This window comes from Papaver somniferum, chromosome 11 (genome assembly GCF_003573695.1).
Source record: "Papaver somniferum cultivar HN1 chromosome 11, ASM357369v1, whole genome shotgun sequence".
Classification (NCBI taxonomy): Eukaryota; Viridiplantae; Streptophyta; class Magnoliopsida; order Ranunculales; family Papaveraceae; genus Papaver; species Papaver somniferum.
In genome coordinates this window covers 78153515-78171051 of record NC_039368.1, presented here as the reverse complement: position 1 = coordinate 78171051, position 17537 = coordinate 78153515, and the positions used below count along the sequence as shown (strand labels likewise).

General features: G+C 38.9%; 5 protein-coding genes across 6 annotated transcripts; 4 read left to right on the top strand and 1 right to left on the bottom strand.

Annotated features, from left to right (window-relative positions):
• The first annotated feature begins 21 nt into the window (after positions 1-21).
• LOC113324619 (phytosulfokine receptor 1-like) lies at positions 22-1523 on the top strand. The gene is made up of 3 exons (XM_026572922.1): positions 22-64; positions 730-803; positions 969-1523. The coding sequence occupies exons 1-3, from the start codon at positions 22-24 to the stop codon at positions 1281-1283; spliced, it is 432 nt and encodes a 143-aa protein (XP_026428707.1). The 3' UTR covers positions 1284-1523.
• LOC113324618 (phytosulfokine receptor 1-like) lies at positions 1348-2397 on the top strand. The gene has a single exon (XM_026572921.1). The coding sequence runs from the start codon at positions 1348-1350 to the stop codon at positions 2395-2397; it is 1050 nt and encodes a 349-aa protein (XP_026428706.1).
• A 31-nt stretch (positions 2398-2428) lies between these two features.
• On the top strand, positions 2429-3015 carry LOC113324617 (phytosulfokine receptor 1-like). Its single transcript, XM_026572920.1, has one exon. The coding sequence runs from the start codon at positions 2521-2523 to the stop codon at positions 3013-3015; it is 495 nt and encodes a 164-aa protein (XP_026428705.1). The 5' UTR covers positions 2429-2520.
• Positions 3016-3231: 216 nt separating this feature from the next.
• LOC113322267 (phytosulfokine receptor 1-like) lies at positions 3232-5922 on the top strand. 2 transcript variants are annotated; one of them, XM_026570330.1, is made up of 2 exons: positions 3232-4037; positions 4251-5922. In XM_026570330.1, the coding sequence occupies exons 1-2, from the start codon at positions 3680-3682 to the stop codon at positions 5732-5734; spliced, it is 1842 nt and encodes a 613-aa protein (XP_026426115.1). In that variant the 5' UTR covers positions 3232-3679; the 3' UTR covers positions 5735-5922. The 2 variants fall into 2 exon arrangements, with proteins under 2 accessions (XP_026426115.1, XP_026426114.1); XM_026570329.1 differs by having other exon boundaries at positions 4122-5922.
• Positions 5923-6056: 134 nt separating this feature from the next.
• On the bottom strand, positions 6057-7676 carry LOC113322268 (AB hydrolase superfamily protein YfhM-like). The gene is made up of 4 exons (XM_026570331.1): positions 7324-7676; positions 7070-7240; positions 6724-6962; positions 6057-6640 (listed from the first exon to the last, which is right to left on the bottom strand). Exons 1-4 carry the CDS (start codon positions 7606-7608, stop codon positions 6394-6396), a joined length of 942 nt encoding a protein of 313 aa, XP_026426116.1. The 5' UTR covers positions 7609-7676; the 3' UTR covers positions 6057-6393.
• Between the last annotated feature and the right edge of the window lie 9861 nt (positions 7677-17537).

Below are 17537 nucleotides of genomic sequence, written 5' to 3'. Positions count from 1 at the left end.
CATCATTTATATTCTGGAGGAATGGGAAACGGATCCTATGGTCAAGAACAGGATACCATGTCAAGTAAGGTCCTATAAATTTCAGGTCAATCAATGTGTATTTAGTATTTTATATCTGAAAGGCAGTGGTTTCTATGTTCTGTACTTGGAACTCATTTTGGGTTTTGATTTTGACCACTGGAGTACAAATAATAATGCAATCTTTGGTGGAATGTTAAAAAATTATCCTATAACCATAGTGAATGTGCAATAATTTTGTTTGTTCTTGAACTTGAATGGATAATCCATATTAAAACATGCATCCTATTCTGGTATAACAATTTGCTTTGTTCTAGTATTTCTGCACAAATCTGTAAAGGTCGTTTTGCTTGTTACTTCATCGTTTTGTCCAATAGCAAAATTTTATCTAGGCAAATGATCAATTTGGTGCTCAATTGCTCCACCTTCAAATGAATCTCCGAAGATGAGACTAAGCAATTTTGGCATATTGTTTAGTATATTTCAGTTTAAATAGAAACATGTTGCAAGTCAAATTTGCTGTAAGTTTTTCTATTCATTTATAGGTGCTAACTTGTGGGTGTTTGGTCCATTCATGTCAGCCTAACCAGGAAACATCCAATTGTAGTTGACTCCAGTCCTGAGCTGAAATTGACAGCTTGTTTCATCAGGAAGAAAAGGATACCACGCCAAATGTGGTCCCTTCAATGCGTAGTTAGTTATATTTAAAAGGCAGTGGTGGTGGTTTCCATGTTCTACACACTTCTATTCATTTAACATGTCTGGAACAAAATGAAGAGATTAAGGTGTCTAAACTTCATGAACTGGGTTTTGATCACTTAAGTTTTCTGAAATGTCAGTGTTGCTTTCATGATCTATCTCATGTATGTTAACTCATTTTCTGACATATGGGCATTAGAGATTTTTCGAAATCATTTACTTTTATTTTTGTTTTTCTTGCTCATGCTCAGGTATCATATTCTGTGAATGAGACCTGCAGTTCAGATGACTTTAGAGCACTGGATGAAATCGCAAAAGGTTTGGAGTCGGGGATTACTGGCTGGCGAAAGAATTATGATTGTTGCAGTTGGGTTGGCGTCATGTGCGAGTTGTTTTCTAGCATTGGTTTAGAGGGTTCTAGTGTTTGGGAAACAAGGGTTGTTGTTTTGGATCTTGGAAGCAGACAATTGAAAGGGAATTTTCCTGTGTCAGTGGTTCATTTGAAACACCTCAGATACTTAAATTTCTCTGACAATTTCCTCAAAGGTATGTTGCCTGCCAGTTGAACTATTCTTCATGCATAACCTCGAGGTCTTGGATTTGAGTGACAATGGGTTCAGTGGTCCAATCATGGTAAAATCTTGGCCAACTTCTATTAGATTTCTCGATGTCTCTATTAATTTACTTGAAGGTGCCCTTGACACAGGCTTCTGCACAAACTCAACCTACATTGAAGTTCTTAATCTCTCATTGAACTTGTTTAGTGGAAATTTCCCCGTTGGTTTCGGGAACTGCACATCCTTACAACATCTCTCCATTAATTCCAATTATCTTTCAGGGACTCTACCAAGTGATTTATGGAGGCTAAAGAAGTTAAACCGATTATATATTCAGGACAATTGTCTCTCGGGGTCATTGAATGGATTAGGTAACTTGTCGAACCTTGTCCAGTTTGATTTATCACAAAATGAGTTCACGCAGACACTCCCGGATAATTTTACTAGCTTAGCAAAACTAGAGTATTTTTCAGCTCATTCAAACAACTTGTCAGGTCCTCTGCCAGCTTCATTGCTAACATCTCCACTGGTTTATTATCTGAATCTTCGCAATAATTCTTTAAGTGGTTCAATTAATCTTAATTGGACAAAGATGGTTAATCTCAGATCGCTTCATCTCGGTTACAATAAATTTCATGGTCCAATACCCGACAGCCTCTCTTACTGTCGAGAACTAAGAAATTTAGGACTGCGTCAGAACTACCTTAACTCTCAACTCCCTGATACATTCAGGAACCTACATTCCCTTTTCTTCCTAGCACTCACTAATACCAACCTTTATAATATTTCGTCCACCCTTGAAATTTTACAACAATGTAGGAACCTAACAGTCCTGATTCTTGCCTCAAATTTCCATGGTGAAGACATGCTCGCAAACGCAAATCTCCAGTTTCAAAGCCTGAAGGTTCTGGTTATTCCAGATTGTGGTCTGACAGGTTTGATTCCAAAATGGTTAAGAAGCTGTTCCAAGTTGCAGGTCTTGGATATTTCTAGGAACCACTTCAGTGGGTTCATTCCAAACTGGTTAAGCGGTCTTAAATTTCTCTTTCACATAGATATGTCAAACAATTCTCTATCTGGAGAAATCCCAAAAGGCTTAACCAGACTGCAAAGCCTCATTTAACGCGACGTTTTATTGGATGACTCCGTCAATTTTCCATTCGTCATTGGTCGCACTCAAGGTCTAACCGAATTGCAATACACACAGTTTTGGAGTTTTCCACCAACTTTGGACTTGAGCTATAACATGCTCATTGGACAAGTATGGCCAGAATTTGGGAACTTGAAGAAACTCCATTTGTTGATACTGAAGTCAAATCATCTCCAAGGATCTATTCCTCCTGAATTGTGTGGCATGACAAGCTTGGAGGTGTTGGATCTGTCTCACAATAACCTATCAGGAAGCATACCTTATTCATTGACATCCCTAAGCTTTTTATCACAGTTTAATGCAGCATACAACAACTTGGTTGGAAACATCCCTTTAGGCGGTCAATTTTCGACCTTCCCTTGTTCGAGTATTGAGGGAAACCTTGATCTCCAAGCTCCCGGTTGTAATCCTCTTCCTACTTCTCCAAAGGAAACTTCTACTTCAGGTGATGACCCAAAAGAAAGTAAGATGACAATTTTCGGGCTTCCATTTGCAGTTGGAATAGCAACAGGTTTTAGTGTCACTGTATTGGTTTGCTTCATGTCTGGAATGCTGATCCCAGAGGTTAAGCTTGGAATACAAAGCAGATGATCTTGAATAGGTAATGTAAATAGATTGTGATGCATGAATAGGTAATGTCTTAGATGACATATTGGCTTACAACAACCTTAATTGTGTAATAACTTAGTTTATGTTTGTATCTCCACTTTACTGTAACATAGACTTGGCTGCAGAAAAGAAAAGTGAAGTGATCTTGTGACGCGATACTCACAGTGTGTTAATACTGAGACTTGCAGTGGATCTGCACCTCTGCAGACCCATATACGGTGTAATTAGTGCAGGAAATTCCACAAGAAAAACTCCAAAAGATAAAAGATAAAGAGGAGAAACCAGTGGCCGAGGCCTGAGGGATTTCAGAGTCAAACATAGTACACGCAATAGATTTCTTGAAAAATAGAGAGTGAGATGAGAAAAAAAAGTCAGGAAGGTGGAAAATCAGGAGAGAAGGCAAAGACTTTCTTGTAAACTGCATCATTATGAAAATAGTGTAGTCAATGTCGACATTATTAGTGTAGTCAATGGAGTTGGTTAGATTTCAGGTCCTTGGGGTGAAATTTCCATCTTGTGAACCAAAGAGATGGAAAATAACAGAGATTGAATAACGAAACTGTACTCGACTTCATTGCTTCCTCCTCTAGACTAATCTATCGAGATTTTACTAGCTAGTTTTTGGTATTTCTTGATTGATTTTGATATGGGTGTTGTTGTAGACTATTGGAAGTTGTTTGCCTTTTTGGTCATTTCTGTTCATGTTCAGGTCTTGAATTCTCAAAACCTGAACTGCAATCCCGAAGACCTGAGAGCTTTGAATGATTTCGCAAAAGGTCTGGAGTCTCGTATTAATTCATGGGGTAAGAATTCAGATTGCTGTAATTGGGTCGGCGTTCTATGTGAGTCTTCTATCAAGTTGGGATTAAATGGTTCTAGTGTTTGGGATAAAAAGGTTGTGGGTCTGGAGCTTGGAGACAGATCCTTAAGCGGGAATCTGTCCGATGCATTGGATGGATTTGACCAACTACGGTACTTGAATCTCTCGCACAATTCCTTTACAGGTATGCTGCCAGTTAAATTGTTCAGTTTGCTAAACCTTGAAGTTTTAGATTTAAGTGATAATCATTTTAGTGGTTCGATAACAGTTGATATTAATCTACCGGCGATAACATATTTTGATGTCTCGGTAAACTACTTTGCTGGAGCATTTCCAGCTGGGTTTGGAAATTGTACTTCATTGCAACATCTTTCCCTTGATTCCAATAATCTTTCAGGAAATCTACCAGATGATTTATGGATGCTAAAACAGTTAAACACATTACATATTCAGGGCAATAGCATCTCTGGGTCACTGATTGGAGTCGCTAATCTCTCTAACCTTGTAAAGTTAGATTTATCCCAGAATAGTTTCTCACACACCCTCCCAAATATATTTGCGAGCCTGCGAAAGCTGGAGTATTTTAATGCTCATTCAAACTTCCTATCTGGTTTTCTGCCAACTTCATTGTTAAATTCCCCAACAATTCAGTTCTTGAATCTTCGGAACAATTCTTTTGAAGGATCGTTAAATCTTAACTGGACAAATATGGTCAGTTTAAGGTTCCTTGATCTCGGTTCGAATCAGTTTCGCGGGCCAATTCCCGATAGTCTATCTTCTTGTCGAGAATTAAGATTTTTAAATCTTGCTCGGAACTACCTTAACTCTTCAGTTCCCGACAGCTTTAAGAATCTACATGCTCTCTCTTTCCTCTCACTCTCCAATACCAGCCTTCATAAAATATCGTCTACTCTTGAGGCTGTTCAACATTGCAAGAACCTTACCACACTAATTCTTTCAATCAACTTCCATGGTGAGGAGATCCCAGATGCAAATTTTGAGTTCAAAAGTCTGCAGGCTCTCATAATTCCAAACAGCAGGCTCACAGGTTCGATTCCGTATTGGCTGAGCAGCAGCACCAAATTGCAACTTTTAGATTTATCTTGGAACCGCTTAGTTGGTACTATTCCAGACTGGTTCAGCCAACTAGAATCTCTATTTTACTTGGACTTGTCAAGGAATTCTCTTTCTGGAGAGATCCCAATAGGCTTGACCCAAATGCCGAGCCTCATCGATCGCAATATATCATTTGAAAATCCCCTTGCTGCTCCGCTTTTCATGAAACGGGGCCTGTCTGCGAGGGGAATGCAGTACAACCGAATATTAAGTTTTCCACCAACTTTGAAGCTCAGCTGCAACATGCTCAGTGGACAAGTACTGCCAGAATTTGGGAACCTGAAGAAACTCCATCTGTTGGATTTACAGTCAAATCATCTTGAAGGACCTATTCCACCTGAACTATCAGGTATGGAAAGTTTAGAGGTATTGGATTTGTCCCATAATAATCTATCAGGGATGATACCTTCTTCACTAACCTCTCTGAGTTTTTTGTCGCGGTTCTGCGTAGCATACAACCACTTGTTTGGGAAAGTTCCCGCAGGTGGACAGTTCTCGACTTTCCCCTGTTCAAGTTTCGAAGGGAACCATGATCTCCAAGATTTGGGATGTAATGTTCACCCTACTTCTAAAAGTGAACCTTGGGAAAGTCCCCCCTCAGGGAATGACGAGGAAGAAAGCAATGTGGCAATATTTGGGCCAACATTTGGAGTTGGAGTGACAGCTGGTTTCACTGTTACTGTTCTGATTTGCTTCATGTCTGGAATGTTTATGCCACCGGTTAGGCAGGGAAGGTCCTGTAGAGCAGCAATACATAACCAATGATGCATATTACAATCAATTGAAGCAAAATCCAAGAAGATTCAGATGTTTAAGATTTCGTGGAGCCTTAATCTCCAATCTGGTTTCTGTATTAATCATGTAGCAATTTCAAGTATAATTTGCAAAAACATGGTTCTGCAGTATTCTGTTGGTAGGTAGGATTATCATTTATATCTTACCATTGTTGATGAGCCTGATTGTCCCTGCAGCCGGCTTAGCTTTTTCAAAAATATGTATCTATGTTTTGGTAAACCTGTTCCAGCTGCGCCTTTCCAGTTGAATATAGACAACTCAGGAAGCAAATACTTGTTGCACAATTTGTGAATTCAACTCAAAAATGTTGGTTTTTGATATTGCAAATTAAACTGAAACCAGTTTGTGCATGTCTTTTCAATTTCAGGCACATTTCTCATCCTATAAATTTGATACCAGAAAGCAAAGACTAGTTAAAGTTTCTTAGAGTTGAATCTCAGTACACTTATACCTTCCTAGATGCATAAACCATTACAAACAAACCCCATGACTCCACTGACGAATTTCACCAAGTCACTTGCATTCGATATAATTACTTATTACACATTAACTAAAAAAACGAGGCGTAGCATACTGATGAATGCACATTTGCAGAAGCTCATGAAGATTGGGACTTCACCTCATCCAGATCATACGTATTTTTTAAGGAAGGTGATGATGAGCTCGTTCACCTCGTCTGGGTCTTGCTCCTGGACGAAATGACTTCCTTCTGGTAAAAACTTGATCTCCAGATCAGGTACATGTTCCTTCACTCCGCCGCTTGTTATATACTCTTCCATTCCAGGAAGTTTCAGAACGTAGTCTTTCCCACCCATGATCAGCAGCGCTGGAGTCTTTACAATCGGATTGCTTATAGGAAAGCTTTCTGCAAGTGACCTACATATAGTACAACATACCAACATTTGAGCATAGAATGACTCTATATTTATCAAAACCTCACTGGTAGCTAGGTGGATTACCTGTATGGAACTTGCAACGCAGTACGAAAACCAGATTTCTCATAAAGAGCAGCATAAGCAAAGAGATCTTCTTCGGTGAACCAGGATGGGAGAGGATGAGACTCATCTACCAAGTCCATGATTTCTTTATCTTCCCCTGATATAGGTAATTCACTCTTAGAAAAGAGCACGTAAATGTTTCGTACTACATTCTTAACTTCAAGACGTCCGAAATCTGCTTCAGCTCTTCCCGCAGGCTCCTACATTCACATACAAATCACCGATATTAATATCATTGCTTGGCTGCTTGCTACCTTAATTATTGTCATTTCTTATGTGTTTGCCAACGAAATAAATATAAATTTACCTTCCACCTTGAAATGTAGAAACCTTCGGGTACCAAACTGAGTAATTGGTCAATACCACCCGGAGGCATATACGGAATCCCGCATGTAACAAGTCCGATCACTTTCTCAGGGTGTAAAATTGCAAACTGATAAGCTGTCAAAGCTCCAAAATCTTTCCCAATTACAAAAGCCTGTTCCAGAAATATCAAAAGGAAGTTAATCAAGAAGCCTAACAGGACTCGGAATTTCAAAAACGCACTACAAGAATACCAACCTTTGAGATGGCCAAGGAATCAAAGATAGCGGCTAGATCATGGACAAGTTCAAGGAAGGTAGATTTTTCAGGTTCTTGGGGAATTTCCGATAACCCATAGCCTCGAACATCAGGCGCAATTGCTCGATATCCTGCGTTTTCTACTGCAATCATTTGGTATCTCCAAGAATACCAAATTTCAGGAAATCCATGTAAGAAAAACACCACTTGATCACCTGTTCCAATTTCAGCTATGTGAAGCTTAAGACCTCTTGCATCAACATACTTGTGTTGGATCTTATCCATTGTTGTTCAATACCAAGAAGGAAGAGAGCTAATTATTGAAGGCAACTGTGATGTGTTGTTACTAGCCAGGAGTGTGCCACAACACTACCTTAAATCATTCCAAACTCATAAGAAAACAAAAATGAAAAGATGCTGATCCTTTGATTTTCACGATTTTCACTATTAATGAGTCACATAATTTCCTCTCATACTTGTTTTATCCTGTAGTTGTTTGCTTTTGTCTATTGTTAAATTCTCATTGGTATGGTATTGTACATTGACCATTTTTTTTTATTGCTGCCGGCGGCAACTGGGGTTGTCGATGAGACGTTCGTGCCAACAAAGTATGACTTTAGTGAAGGTTGTATGCCAGACCTTTTGGTGAATTTGTTATTCAGTCGAGAAACTGTCTGCATAACATGTTATGCATTCGTGAAAATGGATGCATAACCTGTTATGCATCTACAAAATTTGTTGCATAACAGTCCAGATGATGGTGTAAATACATGAAAGAAGATGATGGTGTAAATACATGATTTTGACCAAGAGCCCCCGAATAACTGAAAGATAATGGTTTGCGTGGGAGTTAATGAAACATGAAAGAAGATGATGATGTAGTTATGACTGCATAACATGTCATTCAGTCGAGAAACTGTCTGCATAACATGTTATGCATTCGTGAAAATGGATGCATAACCTGTTATGCATCTACAAAATTTGTTGCATAACTTGTTATGCAGTCCAGAAAACCTGCATAACCTGTTATGCGTCCGAAAATATGGCTACATAATGCATTATGCATCGAGAAAATAGATGCATAACCTGATATGCATCAGTAAATATGGATGCATACTGCATTATGCATCAATTTTTTATATGTACGGCTAAAATCAACCAAAACAATGGTTACATAACTTGTTATAGATGCATAACTTTGTTATGCAGATACATAACTTGTTATGCAGTCGAAAAAATGGTTGCATAATTCGTTATGCGTCTGCAGAATGTGTTATGCATCGTTTTTGGTGACTGCATAATGGTTAAGTATCAAGTTTTCAAAAAAGTTCCCTAAAATGAGGATCACCTCCGATTTTTTCGTTAAAAACAAAAATTTGATATTCTTGTTTGTACTCGTTGCGTAGCTCTTTTAAAAAGATTTTCAACGATATAAAATTTGTAAAATTCTAAGGCGCGGATTTTTAGATATGTTCTGTCCAAGTTGCGCTGCCAATTATACCCCTGAAAAAGATAGTATGCATAACGAGTTATGCCTGAAAAGATAGTATGCATAACCAGTTCTGTATTGATTCATATAATAATTTCATATAATTATGGGTGTCACGGTATACAAAATTAATTGTGGGCCTGAGAACGAGAATATTATTTTTTTTGGGTCTCCCCCTAATTTCCCCTTTTTTTATGAATCCTATCGTGACTTGTGAGGAATACTCAATTTTTTTTTTCTTGAGGCATACAAGGTAATGAGAAAATAGTCACTATGTGGTAAATCAATGACCCCTTATCCATGGCGGACCAACTCGGTGCTCTGCGACTCGGTGATTGAATCGTTCTTCAATCTTTCCTCTTTCCTGATGCAAATTTGATTTTTCTCTCTCAGTTTTCGAATTTTATGCTAATAAATCTTTCGTTTTGATACTGTTGTTTTTTTTTTGCTTTAATCCATGGACTAGATCTAATAATTACCTCCATTATCTTCTATCTGAATTTTTTATTCGATTCGTTTATTTCATCTTCTAGTCCCCTAATTGTTTAGTGGTTCTCTCTAATCAATGTTAAATTTCTCGATTTTTTCCTCTGAGATATTTTTCAAATATTTTCAAGAGTGAAACCGTCCCTTCGGTTTCTTCCGATCTGATAATCCTATTTTTCCTATTTTTCCCATCTGATAATCCTATTTTATAACATGGTTTGCTCCGGCGATTTCTCCCGGCGGCTGAAAACCGGTTTCAATCTCCAGGGTTACCATGATAGCTATAGGTTTTTTCCCGGTTTTTGATTCCAATCAGTTTTTTCGATTTGTTCCTTTTGTTTTTGTGCATCTTCATTCTTTTCCACACGTTTTTTTTCTTCCGTTTTTAGGGTTTTTGTTTTCATTCCTTTTAGGGGTTTTTTGTTCATCATCTGTCATTATGGACAGAACCACCAGAACTTCTTCCCATAATCGATTGGATGAAACCCCTTCTACCCAACTGTTGTTAGGTGTTTCTGTATCTTCTAGCATTGTCCCATCTGATGAGAGCTACTGCCATTGCCCGTTCAAATCACTCCATAATTGTCGTGATGGCAGGAACGACAGAGGATATGCCAAGGGTTCAATCATTAAACATCTTCAAGACATGCATTTTTCCTCCGAAGACAAGACAGCTTTTTGCAGGGAACTGATCGCCACTGATTTGAATGTATACCTTGCCTGGGAGACACTTCTTTGCAGTCTTCGTATGTGGTTATGATGTAGATGCATGCACCTTCATGCTTGGAAGATGCATGTAGGGGCAGAGAAGGTGATGTTCATGGAGAAGTCATAGCCGGACCTTTCAATGGAGAAGGAGCTGATTTTCTCCTCCACGGTGTAGCCAAACCAGATGGAGATGTTTTCGTACACCTTCCTTCCATCATTGATGAAGTCTGTGATGTTCCTACACTGGAAGGTGGTGCTGTTGCTGATACACCTTCCACTGATGTTGATTTTGGGGCTATTCTTTCCACGGATTTACTGAATACTATATTTCAGCGGCAATTCACCACTGTTAAGAGCATCCGCACCAGTACCGACTTGCGTTCTCCAGGGAGCTGAAGTTTTGTCTTTATAGGTTCATCGCTAGCCCAGGTAACCTCTCCATATGGATACAACTTTTACTTCTTCCCATTTGTACCTTAACCCTTTTTAGACCAAGATATTCAGTTGAGGAAAAGTTCGGCAGTAGAAAAAGATTGCAAGTTGCGGCAATCAATCAGGATATTTCGGTGTGGAAAGAGCCTAACAGATGCTCTGTCCTGGCGTCGAAACTGTTACAGAAATCTGTTCGGTTGGGAAATGGGAAGGCAGACTCGAAGAAGCAAAGTGCTGCCAATATTTTGGCTTTCCAGAAGAAGATTAGTTATGGCCATTACTTGGCTGCAATTCGTGTGCTTTCTTCACCAGGGTTAGCTCCGCGCAATGAGAATACTTATCTTGATTTGCATGATAAGCATCCTTCAGCTCCTCTTTCCGTTATACCTTCAGATGCAGTGAAAGTTGACCAATCACGGTGGATGTTTTGGGGGCTATAAAGAGCTTCCCAAAGGTTACTTCTTGTGGACTGGATGGCTTACGTGCGCAGCATTTTGTTGATGTTATGAGTGGTGCTGCAGCGGCAGTGGAGGATCTTTTGCTCGCTTCGATTACTGGGGTCGTCAATCTTTGGTTGGCCGGTAAATTTCCTAATAATTTAGGCGAGTTCATTGCCAGTGCACCTTTGACTCCATTACTTAAACCAGGAGGTGGTATTAGACCAATTGCGGTTGGTACAGTTTGGCGAAGACTAGTTTCCAAGGTAGCTGCTTTTTCCGTCGGGAAAGACATGACTTCTTATTTAGGCGACTATCAATTTGGAGTTGGTGTGCCTTTTGGGGGTGAGGGTATTTTACATGCCGTAAATTGCTTACTGGAGATGAAAGGCCACTCGGATAAAATGTCAATGCTGCTTATTGAATTTTCCAATGCTTTCAATATGGTGAGCAGATCTCATCTCATCAAAGAGGTTCTTCTTCATTGTCCAGGTATTTATCGTTGGGTAGAGTTTTGTTATTTGCGTCCCGCTAAACTTTATTATGACCAATATATCTTGTCGTCTGCACTCGGGGTTCAGAAGGGGGATCCTCTTGGTCCCTTGATGTTCGCATTGACTCTTCGTCCTCTTGTGAAGACTATTGCATCTCGTTGCACATTTGATTTACACGCTTGGTACCTTGATGATGGTACCATTATTGGTGATACTCTGGAGGTTGCCAAGGCCTTGAGTATAATAGAAGTTGAAGGTCCAAGTAGGGGGTTACACCTTAACGTTAGAAAAACAGAAGTCTTTTGGCCTTCTTTTGATCCCAGAAGTAATTTTGATGGTGTTTTTCCTCCTGACATTGGTAGGCCCTCTAATGGCATTAAGCTTTTGGGCGGTCCTGTGAGTTTGGATTTGGATTTTATCAGCGATATGATGTTGACCAGGGTGAATAAGACTGTTCAACTGATGGATGCTATCAAAAAACTCAAAGACCCTCAAAGTGAGATGTTATTACTTCGCAATTGCACTAGTGTGTCTCGTTTATATTTTGCAATGCGCACTACCAATCCAGCTGCCTTTCAACTATCCACTGATCTTTTTGATGACCATCTACTTAAGTATTTGAGACTCTTAATCGCTGGAGACGGGACAGGGTTTGGTCCTTTACAGCAGATATTGACTATCTTTCCTATTAAAGATGATGGCCTTGGCATCTACACTATGGCGGACACCCGCACCTACTTTTTCCTCGCCTCTCAGAATCAGACAGCTTCAGTACATAAGACTATTCTGGGTAGTTTATTCTCAACAAACAAAGACTCTGCTTATCAGTTGGCTCTTCAGAACTTCATCAAGGTATGTGGTTTACCCCCTTCTTACTGTGTCGATGATACTTCCCCCCTTCCATGCACTCCCTGGCAGTCACTTATTTTGATGCAATTAGGAAACAAATCCCAGACCAATTCTCTTTGTCTGCAAGAGACTCTATTTTATGGTAATGCAACTGTATCAAGCACGCTCAGGATTATTTATTAGTTGTACCAATTAGTGGGCTTAATCAGTGTATTGGGCCTAGACAATTCCGTGTTGTGCTTTGTTATCGCCTTGGTATCCCACTGTTTGTTGAGAATGGCTTATGCACTAGCTGTAATAAATCTATGGACATCTTTGGAGACCATGCGCTTCATTGTGCTAAAGATGTTGGAAGTAAGTTCCGACATGATTTTGTACGTGATATTGTTGTTGATATTTGTAACAAAGCTAGTGTACCTGCGCGCAAGGAAGTCTCCCTTGGCATTATCAGATGAGGACAAAGATTTGAGGCCTGCTGATATTTCTAAGGAGGTTTCAAGAAAGCGTGCTAAATAATTAGACAAGTGCACTTCTCTTGGGTATGGTCTGGGTGTCCTGGCTTTCTCTACCTTGGGGGAAATCGGTGAAGATACTTTATGTTTTTTTAAGCGTCTGAAGAACTGTCTTGTTAATAACGACGCTAGTAGTGATTTTGGTAGTTTTATTTTCCATAGATTAGGCATTGTTATTCAAAGAGGGATTGGTGCCCAGCTTGTTGCTAGGTTGCCAACCAATAGCTTTGTATGAATTTTTTAAGTTAATTTTACATGAAAATATTATAATATTTTCGATTAAATTTCATTTAAATACTATAATATTATAATATTTTTTATATTATATGATCATTTAATTACTAATTCCAATATCTTTTCTCTGATTTTCTTTTCTCATGATTTATCCCTTCTATCCTCCATCTCCTGAATGGTAGGTGCTAGGGATTTTATCTCTTTTTTTCGGCGGAGGTGGCATGGTTTGGTCTTCAACAGTAAGGAGCAGATTTGGTATAAGATTTCATTAGTCTCGTTTATTGATTTTTTTCGTTCAAACAAGCTACCCATTTCTCAATGATGAATTAAAAATTGAATCAGGTTATAATTCTTATCGACCAAGTAATAATCATTACTCTGAACACATATTATTTCCAAGACCGATCCAAGTTCAGTAATATACTTAACCACAAGTTTAATCAAAATCTCTGCATGATTTACACTTGGCATCTTTCTCTATATCCTGAGCATGCTTCTTACAAGTATAAAGAGTTCCCCTTGAATACTAATAGTACACATAAAGAGATACAAAATAGCATTAACTCAGGAATTCTATGAATCTATTATTGTCTCAACCTACATTCTGTCATTATGGCTGCTAGTAGTTCAACTGTAATTAATTTGTCTGATTAGTTCGAAAAAAAAATTTATGTTACTCAAAAGATTACTAAGCATGTTTTTATTAAAGGCAAAGGAAAATTTTTGGAATCATTTGCTTTGATTGGCTGCATATGTAGAGAAGATATTCTGATCACTAGAGGGCCTTGAATTATGCATTGAGAGCTATTTGGGGGGCATATCACAATGTAGTCATCATCAACACAAACAGAAGAAATGTTTTCATCTTTCGAATTCAGAACATGGAATTTTATCAGATAATATTGAGCGGAAAACCTCATTCAATTCAAGGTTATCTTATGTTGCTTATGCCATGGGAATATCATATGAATGTGCATCAAGTTATCTTTCAATTTGAGTTTTTCTACATAGAATTTATTTTGAGGGATGATTTAAATAGAGATAGATGTGGTGGCATCTCAAGCTGGTGAGGTGATTAATATCTTCAACATGGATAAAACTGGTGTGGTGAAATCTATCTAGAGTGAGAGTGGATGTGAATCTCCCTTTATGCAGGAATGTTAAATTAACTCTTGAGGATGGTGAAGTTATAAAATTTGTAATATTTTATCTGGGTTTTCCATCAGCTACATGCAGAACATGTTATTTCCTTAATTATAGTCAGCTTTATTGTGGAATTGCCTCAAATATAGCCTGGATGAATAAACCGGTCCTTAATCTTCAAGGTGTCCATCCTCTCAATGAAGAAATAGTCAATTAATTGGAAGACATGAATATTAATCAAGAAAATGCTCCACCAGTTGTTGCTAATGAGGAGATGGTTGTTCAAGGGAATGAAGTTGGGGAAGCTATTCTAAATGAAAATCAGATGTTAACTTCTCGTGTTAATGGAAATAGTAACTTTGCTATTGTTACGGGACAAAATGATCCCCCAAACTCTCCAGTAGCCACTCAAGTTTACTATCATGCATGGAAATTCTAAGGGAGAAGGAGGAGTTAAAAGAAGAAGAGATGATTATTTGGTAGATGAGCAGATGGATTTGGATAATTTACATCAAGATATCGATGATGTTTTAGTTATTCTAGTTGAGGAAGTAACAAAAGAGAATGATAATGCTTCAAGATATAAATGGGTTTGGGTCAATGCTTTAGATGATTATGTTGTTGTTACAAGTGGAAATATTCAAAGGGGTGAAAGTTCAAATTTTGCTGCCTTGTGCCTTATTGATAGCAATTCTCCATCTATAGAACAAGACCAAACTCTTGCTGCAAATTCTGTGGATGCAGCTGCTAAAATTCTAGACAATCTCATCAATCAAGTTAGTTTTAAAATCTTGATTTATATTTTTTACCCCTATTTCCTTTTAAATTATATTGAATATGCCCCTTTCTGTTTTGTTGTGTGTGCCTAAAATCTGTAGTTTTCCATACATATTTTCGTACAGTTTTGTGACGGATGATTATCGCTCCTTTTTATATTCCTTTACTTTGATTATGATATGATATTCGTCCCGGAGACAAAGGAAACCACAACAAGAATGGAGAAACTTGCTAGAAAATCTAGGTTTGCTGACTGGTTTTTAGTTCCTAGGATTGGTTTAAAGGGTGAAATGCCCATAGATTGGCACATAATAGTTGCATTTTTTGTGCCAATGATAATTTTGAAATTTTTTGGAACCTTGTTTGCATGTATGGCGCTTTATGTGATACTGAGAAATATAATCAATGAAACTACATTAACAGTTTTAGTGCCTCTAATAGCTATCCCTGGATTTTAATTGGTGATCTCAATTTTATTCTGCATATAGATGAAAAACAAGGTGTATCAGAAACGTTTCACCACAACTACCAATATTCCACCACCTTGTAGATTGAACTTCTCGAAGGCATTGAAAACATCACTTGACAAAGTGCTTGCTAAACCTGAGGACCTTACTGTGTGGTTACAATTACTGTTACTACCCATTTGCACACTTAATCTATATCTGCCCAACAATGCCAGTGAAGAGAGATCACTTACACGGAAGAAACTGCAAATTGCAGCAATTAATCAAAGCCTACTTAAATGGAGTGAGTCGAATGGATGTGTCAGTATTGTCCATCAATTACTTGAAAAGGCAACACAAGATGAAGCCATACTGCAGCAACGTAAACAACCCTTGCGGAAGAAACCCAAAACCAATATTGAGTCCTGTCATAAGAAGCTTCAATTTGGTCATTATACCGCTGCTATACGCATTCTATCATCCAATGGAGTAGCCCCTGCAAATCCTGACACACTCCATGAATTACAACAAAAACACCCTCAAGTACGGCCACCTATTATTCCTCATGAGGACCCCAACTCTGCTGCAATATCTGTAGATATCCAAGCTGTGCTGAAGGCCTTGAAAAGCTTCCCGAAGGGAACGTCGTGTGGCCGTGATGGTCTTTGTGCCCAACATCTGTTAGACGCAACCAGTGGAGCAGCAGCAGCAGTCTCGGATGAACTTCTTGTTTCCATAACAGGAGTTGTTAACCTGTGGATTGCTGGTAAATGCCCATCATCCCTTGGCCAATACATAGCGAGTGCACCGTTAACCCCATTGATTAAGCCTGGTGGATGCCTTCGAACGATTGCAGTGGGTACAATCTGGAGGAGATTATGCTCCAAATTAGCTGCTACAGCGGTACTTCAAGACATGATGGCATACCTTGGTAAACATCAATTCGGAGTGGGCATTCCATGTGGTGGTGAAGGTATACTACACTCTGTAAATCGACTATTGGAACTGAAAGGTACCCATGACAACTTGACTATGCTACTAGTCGATTTTTCTAATGCCTTTAATGTGGTCAATAAAACTGTCATAATCAATGAGGTTCGTGCGAAATGCCCAAGTATATCGAAGTGGGTAGAATTTTGCTATGCAAAACCTGCCAAATTATATTACAATGAGTTCACCTTGTCTTCCGCACAAGGAGTTCAACAAGGAGACCCTCTTGGTCCCCTACTCTTCTCTTTGGCACTACATCCTCTTGTTTGTAAAATAGCATCGCAGTGTTCTTTGGACCTCAATGCATGGTATTTAGAGGACGGTACATTAATTGGGGATACCTTGGAAGTGGCTAAAGCACTACAAATCATACAAGCTGATGGACCTGCAAGAGGTTTGGATTTAAACATTTGAAAAACTGAAGTTTTTTGGCCTAACTCAGACCCCAGAAGTAGAGCGGCTTTTCCAGCATAGATTTGCAGACCTTCTGATGGTATGCGCTTATTGGGAGTACCTTTCAGCTTAAATGACCAATACTGCAGCGACACAATCATGGCTAGGGTCAACAAAACTATACACCTGATGGACTGCATCAAAAAGTTAAAACACCCCCAGGGTGAGCTGCTACTCCTCCGTAATTGTGCTGGTGTCTCCAAATTGTATTTTTCTATGCGTACAACACGGTCCCAAGTCATGCAGGCTGCACACAGACGTTTTGATCAACACCTTATTCAGTTCCTGCGGTATATAATCACTGCTGATGGTCCAGGCTTTGGACAACTGCGACAGCGCATAGATACCTTACCTATCAATTGTGGAGGTCTGGGAGTTTATTCTATGGCAGACACCATCCAATACTGCTACATCGCCTCCTGCTATCAAACCGAACACCTGCAAAGCAAACTCCTACCTATTTCAACTGATCTCGGCCCTAACTTTCATAGTGTAGTTGCATCTTTCATGCAATTTTGTGGTTTATCTACTTCTTCTTTCAACATCAGAGACTTCGCCCCCCAGCCTATGCACCTCCTGGCGAAGTGTTATTTTGAGGTTCTACGGAATAAACAAGGATTCATTCTATTTTTCATCACTATTTGCACAATGGCATATAATAGATTTAATCCTCGTAAACAAAAGTTCATCCTATTTTCATCAATACTTGCATAATGACATAATATGCTTAAAACTTTTGTAATGTCAAAAGTTCATTCTATCTT